Source organism: Mus caroli, chromosome 14 (genome assembly GCF_900094665.2).
Source record: "Mus caroli chromosome 14, CAROLI_EIJ_v1.1, whole genome shotgun sequence".
Classification (NCBI taxonomy): domain Eukaryota; kingdom Metazoa; phylum Chordata; class Mammalia; order Rodentia; family Muridae; genus Mus; species Mus caroli.
In genome coordinates this window covers 108238095-108248915 of record NC_034583.1, presented here as the reverse complement: position 1 = coordinate 108248915, position 10821 = coordinate 108238095, and the positions used below count along the sequence as shown (strand labels likewise).

The 10821-nt window shown below is 38.8% G+C and overlaps 1 protein-coding gene across 2 annotated transcripts in view; it reads left to right on the top strand.

Moving 5' to 3' along the window:
* Uggt2 (UDP-glucose glycoprotein glucosyltransferase 2) overlaps positions 1–10821 on the top strand; it is a 116572-nt gene that overhangs the window by 51681 nt on the left and 54070 nt on the right. Inside the window, exons 17-22 of one of the 2 annotated variants that reach the window (XM_021181642.2) lie at positions 1081–1245; positions 1398–1521; positions 1603–1701; positions 5458–5549; positions 8862–9068; positions 10044–10175. In XM_021181642.2, coding sequence (XP_021037301.1) covers positions 1081–1245; positions 1398–1521; positions 1603–1701; positions 5458–5549; positions 8862–9068; positions 10044–10175 — 819 coding nt within the window. The remainder of the gene's footprint in view (positions 1–1080; positions 1246–1397; positions 1522–1602; positions 1702–5457; positions 5550–8861; positions 9069–10043; positions 10176–10821) is intronic. The other variant, XM_029469193.1, reaches the window with a different exon arrangement.

The following is a 10821-nucleotide window of genomic DNA, read 5'->3' as shown; positions in this document are numbered from 1 at the left end:
GTGAGTTCCAGGACAGCCAAGGCTACACAGAGAAACCCTGTCTCGAAAAACAAAATAAATAAATAAATGAATAAATAAGTAAATGAAAAGAATAATGAAAGAGTCTGCACATATTCCAAATTTAAATATTTATAATCCTATATCAGAAAAGGAGCACTTAATTTGCAAGTAATTTCCTAGGCTACTTGTGAGAATGTTGGTTGTAATAATAACCCTAACACTTAGTATCAAATGTCACTGCATGACTTCTTCACAAGGTAGAGCCCACTCCCTGCAGCCAGCCCCCTGTGGTCTGCCTTCTGACTGAGTCTCTCTGATGGCCATCTGATTGCCATCTGATTGTCGCATGTCACCTGTATTTGTTGCCATCATCACCTGAGCCGCCATGTTCTCCCTTCCCTTGCAGCTCTTGCCCTGCTCTCCCTTCCTTCATGTGGACTGTCATTCTCTACTTTGTCTCCCTGGAAAACTTTACTTCATCTTTTAAGGCTTTCAGTGCCTCTGTCTGACAGGAGCCTTGACTTAACCCTTGCTCTTCTTGCTCAAACTTCTTAAATGAGCCTTTTATGGACCCACCTGGAGCATTGCTTTCATTTGTAAGGAGTTAGTGGACTTCTTGAAGAACAACATTCATATTCCATTTTCAGTGTGGATTGAGTCAAGAGGTGTTTATTGAATAAATGAATAGTATAGTTTGTAGTTAGATAAGTGTCTTAGGTTTAAGTCGTATTGAACATCAAGCATCAGCAGGACCAACACTGCTTGCTTTTGTAAATAACTTTGGGGGCAACCAAAAAATGACTTTATGAATTGTCTCTGACTCTCCTACCACTAACAACAGAGCTCGTTAGAGCACAAAGAGTTGACAAAGACTAAAATATTCATAAAGTGACCCTGACGGAAGACATGGTCTGATTCTTGCTATTTGTAGATAAACAGATTTCATTTGCCTGCGCAGGTATAATTAACAAAATGGACAACTTTTCCTGTGACTTAAAAAGGTGGCACTGTTTCTTCTTATCTTATGTTTCATTTTCAAATACCCATATTTTGTTTGACACTGGTATCTTTAATATATAGGAAGGAGCAAGCTTTTATAAGATGACTGGCCTAGGTCCTTTGCCTCAAGCTCTTTATAACGGTGAGCCCTTTGACCTCAAAGAGATGAACACTGAAGAACTGAAAGAGGCTGTTGTGGAGAAAATGATGGGCACATTTGTGGATCTACAAAGAGATGTTTTTATGGTACGTGTGCATTTATAAGAAAATGACACAAATAATATGAGTATATTGAAATTTTTAATGGCATAAGTTGTATCAATTTTTTTACTGATATATTAAATTTATCAGATATATAGGTACGTGAAATAACAGGTTAATTACAATTGTAATTTTAGGGCACAATAACGGATGAAACCAGTGCAATTGATTTCCTGATGGATAAGAGCAATGTTGTATCCCGGTTAAATTCTTTGATTTTGCAGACTGAACCACAGTACCTGAACTTGTTGTCTTCATCAGGTAAATAACTATTCTTATACTGCACTACCGTGCTTATTGTGAATATTGTAGTAATTCATTATGAAACATTTGTTGTTTCAGTAACTGCTGATATTGAAGATTTCTCTACTTTCTCTTTCTTGGATTCACAAGATAAGAGTGCTGTCATAGCACAGCACATGCATTACGTAACTCAAGAAGGTAATGAGCATGCATTTCTGTTATTTATGTCGAAAGCAATAAAAGCATAACTTTAGTAAGGTGCTTGTGTAACAAGTGCTACTATAATTCTATTTTTGACCAGGGACTTGGATTTCAATTTGGCAGTTTACAATTCACTGCAATTTAACAGTTGTTACAGGTGGGCAACGTTGTTCCTCTTAACCTCCATGGATATGCAGCAGTTCATTTGTGGCCTTTTGTCCTTTTTTAAACATTTGTTAATGCATTTTTGATAACTTTTGGTTAAAAGTCCATTTATTAGATATTAGAATGGTGACTCCAGCGTGTTTCTTGGGTCTGTTTGCTTGGAAAACCTTTTTCTAGCCCTTTACTCTGAGGTAGTGTCTGTCTTTGTTGCTGAGGTGTGATTCTTGTATGCAGCAGAATGATGGATCCTGTTTACATATCCAGTCTGTTATCCTGTGTCATTTTAGTGGTGAATTGAGTCTACTGACTTGAAAGATATTAAAGGCCAATGATTGTTAGTTCCTGTTATTTTGATATTGAAGGTGTTACTGTGTTTGTATGATTCTCTTCTTTTGATTTTGCTGTGAGATGATTCGTTTCTTGTGTTTTCTTGGGTGTATCTTGTGTTTGAGGTTTCTTTCCAGTATCTTCTGTAGGGATGGATTAGTAGAAAGATACTGTTTGAATTTGATTGTCTTGGAATATCTTGGTTTCTCCATCTGTGGGGATTGAGAGCATAGTAGTCTGGGCTGACATCTGTGGTATCTTGGGGTCTATAAGCCATCTGTCCAGGATCTTCTGGCTTTAGGGTCTCTGTTGAGAAGTCAGCTATAATTCTGATAGGTCTGCCTTTATATGTTACTTGGCCCTTTCCCCTTGCAGCTTTTAATATTCTTTCTTTGTTCTGTATGTTTAGTGCTTTGATTACTATGTGACAGGAGGATTTTCCTCTTATCCAATCTATTTGGTCTTCTGTAGGCTTCTTGTATATTTATGACCTTCTCTTTCTATAGATTAGGGAAGTTTTCATCTATGATTTTGTTGAAGATATTTTCTGGCTCTTTGAACAGGGAATCTTCACCCTCTTCTGTTCCTTTTATTCTTAGGTTTAGTCTTTTCATAGTGTCCCATATCTCCTAGATGTTTGATTTGGGGACTCTTTAGGCACTTTCTTTGATCATTTCTTTTATAGAATCTTCTATGCCTGAGATTCTCTCTTGTATTCTGTTGGTGATGCTAGCATCTGAGTTCCTGTTCCCTTTCCTAGCTTTTCCATCTCCAAGGTTACCTCTATTTATCTTTTCTTTATTGCTTCTATTTCCATTTTTAGATCTTGGACCATTTTATTAATTTCCTTTGCCTGTTTGGTTGTATTTTCCTGTATTTATCTTTCAGGGCTCCTACCTATTCACCTGCATTTAATGTAGTTCTTTAGGGAGTAATAATTTTTATCCTCTTTAAATGCCTCTATCATCTTCACTAGATGGGATTTAAGGTCATATCTTACTCTTCGGGTGTGTTAGAATATCCAGGGCTTGCTGTAGTTGGAGAGCTGGGTTCTGATGGTGCCATATTGTGTTGGCTCTGTTGATTATGTTCTTGCCCTAGCCTTTCGACATCTCATTGTCTCTGGCATTGGAGCAGGCCTCCAGGAAGGCAGGTGGAGCTGTGTCTTTCAGGTTCCAGTAGGCTTCCTGTGTGTTTCCTGTTTGAGATGTCCTCTGGGGATGCAGGCAGAGCTGTAAGACAGTGTGCCATCATCTCTGCTATTGTAGGCACAGACCAGAAGTCCACCCACCCACCCACGTGGGGTAGAGCCCAGGGTTGCTTGGCTTGCTGGGGTTCCCTAGGTGGAGGGGGCTCACCTATCCCAGTCAGGTTAGAGCCAGACTGGAGATGTATACTTTTTAAAAGTTCTGTAGATTGAATCCAAATTTCACCTGGCTATTTCTGCATTACTTTCTAATAGATTTCAAAATTTTATGTTCAAAGGTGTTGTTTCTATAAGAAATCCAACATGTAATATAGTGTGTTTCCTCCCAGTGGTGGCAGGCCATGACCTCAAGTGTGTCATGTAAAGGCAAAAGAGTCAAAGATCGGGCTAGGTTATATCTCAGAATGACTCTGGCTATTATACCAGTTTATCCTAAAGCATGCAATTGGATGAAATATCTCCCAACTTAAAGGAATATTAACTGAAAAATCTTATGTCTATATTTATCATGAAGAAGAAACATACAGTTTTGAGGATTTAACACTTGAAATCCTTTTCCATTCCCGAGCTGTGGTAGTTACAATGGGCAGAATCAGTTTCCTCACTTCCTCCTTTAGAGAATGTTCCAGCCTTGCTGCTAACATCGGCTTCTGGCGGGTACTAAAGATTAAGCACCCGAAAGCGTCCAGGGTGCGTAGAGGAAGGGTCTCGATGCTGTTAGTAAAATCAGTGCCATCCTTTTATTACATTGTTTTTCTCATTTCTAAAGCTACTGTAAAAATTATATATTATAAATATTGCTACAACAGTAATAACTGTAGTTTCAAATATACTCAATTTTCATTACCTCAGGGTTTTTTTTGTTTGTTTGTTTGCTTTTTGTGATAATTATTTTGAGTCAGTCACCTGGTCTGAAGGAGCAGTTTTTCTGTGTGGCAGCCCAAGAAGGAGTATTTTGTATGCTGTGTACTGGTGCTGGATGGAATTGTAATCATTGAACTGTGACGTCAGAATTGAAAATGGAGATTAGGGAGAACTCAACCCATCATGTTGGAAAAGCAAGCACAGGGTCTTAGGTGTGTCCCCAGAGACACTGCTGTGTCTCATCTTGTGGAAGGGGGACAGGTAGACCCTTAGGCTCCCTGGCTAACTAGCCTCGTCTAATTGGTGAGTTCTATGCCAGAATGAGAGTTTGTGCCTCAAAAAAGAGACAGCCTGCACCTGAGAAACACACGAGGTTGTCCCCTGGCTGTTATACACGTGTGTCCATGTACCCACATACAGATGTGTGCCCACATACACACATTAAAAATGCTTTCCTTCTTTGGACTTCGGTTTTCCATTTTCTATAAATAGGGTTAATTACTATTGGTAGTAAACCTTAGTAGAGATTAAATGATGATAAACAGAAATTATTATCACTGTTATTTTTATTCACTAGAGATACATGGTAAACAATAAATATCATGGGGTCCCCCACCCCAGGAAAAACATATATGGAAGGCAGTTTACAACACTGGGTCTGTGAAAGACATAGGGCAGTTTTCTTTCCTAGTGAAAATATCTCACGACTGTCCCGGATCCTCCTCCTTTTCCTCCTCCTCCTCCTCCCCCCCCTCCTCTTCTTCCTCCTCCTCTTCCTCTCCTGCTGCTGCTGCTTTTTTGCTGAGTTTTTGTATGTGTATATGTGTCTGCATTTCTATGAAATGTATTTAATATTCTCAAACAGTAACAGAGAGACAGAGAAGGTGCATATAAAACAGAGTTTTGGTTTTGTTTTTTGGGGGGGTTTTTTGAGACAGGGTTTCTCTGTGTAGCCCTGGCTGTCCTGGAACTCACTCTGTAGACCAGGCTGGCCTCGAACTCAGAAATCTGCCTGCCTCTGCCTCCTGAGTGCTGGGATTAAAGGCGTGCACCACCATGCCCGGCCAATTTTTTTTTTTTAAATATCTTTAGGGTACTTATTTTGTGGGGTTTTTAACTGGAAATTTTCTTTTTCTTTTAGTTTGATTTTAGAAAAAAAATAATTTTACTTGACTATTTGAAATTTTCAGATGCTGTAATATCTCCAGTCACTCTGTGGATTATTGCTGATTTTGATGTGCCGTCTGGGAGAAAACTGCTTTTTAATGCATTGGAGCACATGGTGAGTATGAAATTCTGAGTCAAGGGTCAGTGTTCAGTCGGTCAGTACATAGACTGAGGAGACTACGTCAGGAATCTGCACTCCATTTAAACCAGGTAACTACCCAGGAGAAAAGCTGCTGTCTCCAGTGAGCTGAGACTGCACTGCACTAACAGCAGCCGTGGTGGCAGCTTTGTCACACAGTTTGTCAGCTCACCATGCTGGTCAAGAGAACTTCATCTATAAACTGCACCAACCTTCACTGTTATGTTAGAAGTCATTATAAATCAATTCTTAGCAGTGGATTCTGTGTTTCGGGATATTTTTTAAATGAATGTATTTCTAAGTGAGTATGTATGTGTATATTTTAAAAATTAAGAAATACATCAGCATGTTTTATGACATTTTTATGTTAGCTAGTTGTAAGTTCATTACTATCCCACAAGTTCCTGAAACCACGATGACAGTGATTTTCCTCTCCCGTTTGTGAAGTTCAGTGTGGGAAGAGCATCTCAGATAAGGACTAAGCCGCTCGTGAGGAGGTGACTCAGCTGTGTCTTCAGCTGCACCGTCTGACAGGGAATAAATGCCAGCCCGCTTAGATGGCTCACTTACGTGCCTATTGACAAATGAACCAAGTGCTTCAGTCCATTGCCACATAAACCTAATGTGTGTGTGTGTGTGTTTGTGTGCATATGTGTGTGTGCATGTGTATGCACATGTGTGTGTGCGAGTATGTATGTGTGCGCATGTGTGTGTGCATGCATGTGTGTGCATGTGTGTGTGAGTATGTGTGCGTGTGTGCATGTGTGTGCGTGTGTGTGCATGTGTGCATGCATGTATGCGTGGATATGTGTGCATGTGTCCATGTGTATGTGCCTGTGTGTGTGCACATGTGTGTGGGTGTGCATGCATGTGTGTGCGTGTGTGTGCATGTGTATGTGCCTGTGTGAGTGTGCGTGTGCATGTGTGTGCATGTATGCATGTGTGTGTGCATGTGTGTGCATATATGTGTGTGTGCGCGGTGTGTGTGTGTGTTGCTTAAAACAGTCAAGTATCTTTATAGTAGTTAATTTAAACTCTTAAAGATAAACAAGTCAGGCCAGATGATGTGGTGAGTAAGGGCACATGTTGCCAAATCTGAGGACCCAAGTTCCAGCCACAGGACCTGCATGATAGAAGCAAAACCCCAACTCCTGCAGGGTGTCCTATGACCCTCACATGTATGCCATGGGGCATGCCCACACACATTAAAATAAATGTAGAATAGAGCAAAACCACTTTTCTTAAGAGCACTAATTTTGAGTAATGGAAATATTTAGAATTGTAAAAGAATATATTGGACACAGAAAAAATGAAAAAACGATAATCTTTGTTTAATAACATTATCATACATCTATAGTTTTTCCTGATCTTTAAATTTCTTTTTGATTATTTAAGTAGTTAGAAATGAAGTTACTTGAAATCCTATGACTAACGAATGCTGTGTAAGAGGATTATATCAATCCTTACTCATGAGCATGAATGCAAAAATGCTCCAAGTGTAAACATTGAAAACAAATATTTATATGGGCATACTTTGCATATTGTGAACATATAAGTTATTAGAATTAATTTTTCTGTTTAAATAGTTTATTATTAGGTCTGTTTATAATCATGAAAATTACAACAAATAAGAAATTAAATTTTAGTGAATATACCATGCTTATTCTGGCATCAAAACTATCAAGTACTAGAAACCAACATCACAGAGTTTAATGTAAAGTTTAATGTAAAGCTTTAGAGAACTTGTGGGAGTCCTGTGTGAGTACAAGTGTGTACCATTATCATGAGTGAAATGTGCCAATACTAAACATAAACATACCGATAGTAAAGACATTGTCTCTCCCATTACGGTGGAAAGCCTTATTACAGCTCCAGTAGGAACATCTGCATCTGTTCAAAATTGTCACACTAAGTTGCAAACATAGGCAAAGATTCCAAGGACTAAGAATTGCTAAATACTCATAAAACAAAGAAGTGGGGAATAACTAATTCATCACTTTCAAGACCTTCTGTAACGCCTACGTAATTGAAAGCATTTTCTTTTTAAATTCAAGAGTAGGAAAGAGCAAGTCAATAGGAAATAAAGACCCTAGAATGAGAGCCATGCCTATCTTGTTAGCCGTGGGATAAAGTCAGCCTGTGAGACAGTAAGAATGGTTCTTAAAATCCCTCTACATTTGGTGCCACATAAAAAACCAACTCCAGATGATGGGTAAAGAGTAAAACAGTAAGCTCCTGTGACAGATACCTTCATAACATCAGAACAACAAATCCTAGTAAAAAAGGAGGAGGGGGGGGGAGGGGGGGGGAGGGAGGGAAGGAGGGAGGGAGGGAGGGAATCTAATTAATTTGAAGGCTAAAAGTAGGGCAAAGAGTTTAGGGGAAAGGCAAGTAACATAGAGAAGGAGGCTTAGTGTCATTAACGAGGACGGAAAGAAAGTAAAACCTTGGTGCAGAGTCCTCGGCACTGCACAGATGATTTAGCCTTAGGTGACAGTGCAAAGGGGCCATGGTCTCTAATGTGATAAAACACTGAGCTGCTGCTCCTGGGAGTGACAACTAATTTGTATTTAAAATTGAAGATCAAGAAAAAATTAAAAAAAAAAATAAATAAATGTCTGTTTATCCTGGTGTGGCATCCCAAACTGTAGAGGCTCAACTATCCAGCAGCAACTAGATAAAGAAAGTATTTATCTCATGGAATTTTGTATACTACCAAAAATAACCACACAGCAGCCATATTCATGAGGCTCCCGTTATGTTGACTGATAAAGAGCAAGAACATCACATGCTATGTTAACTCACTTACATGAACCGTGAAGTACTTCAACGTTCAGTGCTAGAAGTACAGCTAGTAGGACATGAAGAGACTGCCTCTGACAGGAGGGGTGATGTTAGGAGAGAGTGCATGCTGGCTGAGGATGAGGCTGTCTGGGTCCCTGGCAATGCTCTAGTTCTTGTCCCATATAGTTATTTATGGTAGTTTAATTCACTTGAATTCTATACTTTTGTTTTATATATTTTATGCATTTAATACACTTCCAGTGTGATTAAGTATTTTATTACCAAAAAGTCTTTGTACTCGAAAGGGAGCTGACAGAGTTACTAATGGTTGTTTCTCCTGCTACCGTGCTGAAAGCGCGTTCCTCAGTGCAGTCATCGCAGAGAGCCTCCCAGCACTGAGGCTCGGTAAGTCAGGGACCTCGATGATAACGATGATAACGAAGAGAATGCTCAGCTGGAAAGGGGGGATCCAGGACTGGTCTAACCTGTCAATGTGGTTTTCAGGAAACAAGTTTTCATAGTCGATTAGGGATTGTTTATAATCCCACATCAAAGATAAATGAAGAGAGCACAGTCGTTTCTCGAGGAATTTTGGCAGCTTTCCTTACACATGAAAACAAGCACTTGAGAAGCTTTCTCAGGAGACTGGCAGAAGAAGAAACTGCTGAAGCGATTTATTCTGGAGATAAAATTCAAACATTCCTTGCTGTGGTCAGTAAAACAATTACATGTATCATCTGTGTGCACATGTGTATGTCTGCTTTGTATTTCAAAAATATGATTTATATACTTAGAGTACCATGTTATGGAAATATGTTAATAAGTATAAGAAGTTGGGAATAACATGTGGTTGTACGATGGGGGAATTGGTGTCAGTGAGCTGAGAGTGCCTGGAGCTCCTGTCAACAAGATTTCAGCCACTGGCTCCTTGTAGCTATTGTATACTTAACATTCAAATTTGTTTCTCAATCATGCTGACCGTATTTTAAGTGCTGAATATCCATGTGTGGCCATAGTTACGGAACATGCAGTAGATAATTTCTATCCTCATAAGCGTGCACGGCAGCTTGCCTAAACCTTCAAACCCCAAAGCCTCCTGGTGGTACTCAGATATAACTCAGACACCAAGGCAAAGTGTGTGTTTCATAAAGTTTTGAAAGTACTGAGAGCGAGAAGTGTACCTCAGTGTGAAGTTGAATAAAAGCTCTTCCTGATTTTCTAGAATATCCTTATAGTTGTTGACTCTGGCCAAGGGCCATTGTTTAAATACAGTTACTGTGTTGCCCTTTTGTAATTGGTGCACTGAGGGGAGATGGTGTGTTTTATCTTAAACAGCATTTTTCAAGAACATCTAATGTGAGATTCTGAGTTCAGAATTTAATGAACATTTCATTTCCTTAATATTAAATTTTATTTAAACTGATGTTTACAAACATCTAATAATCTACAAATTCTTCTTACATGGTCAAATAATGAATAATTTATAACCATATATCTGTGGAAAAAGATTTAAAGACTTTGTGAATGATTTGGCAAAAGAATATCATTTCTTTAAAATATTCCTTCAGAAGAAAATAATATTATAAACATAATTTGCATAATTTTATTAATATTAATAAAGTAGAACTTAATTACATAAATGAATCGTATTCTATCACTTCATCTTTTGATTCATTTTAACCTCAGGAGATGGATAAGAATGCTTTTGAGAAAAAATATAATACCATTGGAGTAAATATTTTCCGAACTCACCAGTTATTCTGTCAAGATGTTCTTAAATTGCGACCTGGCGAGCCTGGGATTATCAGCAATGGGAAAGTAAGTGGAGGGGGCAATGTGTCATGGTTTAGTGGACACTAATGCAGTGCACAGAGAGCCAGCGTTAGGATGTGGTGTGATATACAGTCCATGGGTGGCACTCAGGTTTTGCACACTAAGCAGGGGCCAGGATAAATAAAGTGATGCAAGAATCCACTGTGCACTCAGCTGCGACAACACCTTCTAGTCATCTGTGTCTCCAGGCATCCAACTTTATCTTGTTTGGGGACATGTTTTGTTATGATAATAGCATGAGACATTGTATAAAGCATATTTTTATGTCTTTTTCTTCTGTGCCTTTCCCCTGCAGTTTTTATGTCACATGACACTAGTTTTGTAAATTCTGAAGTATGTTTATGTAGATTGTCATGTCTTTTGACATGCTGCAGTCCTTTACAAGCTATAAAAAGCACAAATTCTCATTGCGTTATGAAAATGTACTATTATAGCTCATTATTTTATCTGTTTCTCTGGAAGGCGTGAGCATGGCTTCATCTCTAGCTTTGTCTGATAGTCTAGTTTGATATTTCTTTGTATGTATGTTGTCCATGTGATATTTCTTTGTATGGATGTCGTCCATGTGATATTTCTTTGTATGTATGTCATCCATGTGATATTTCTTTGTATGGATGTCGTCCATGTGATA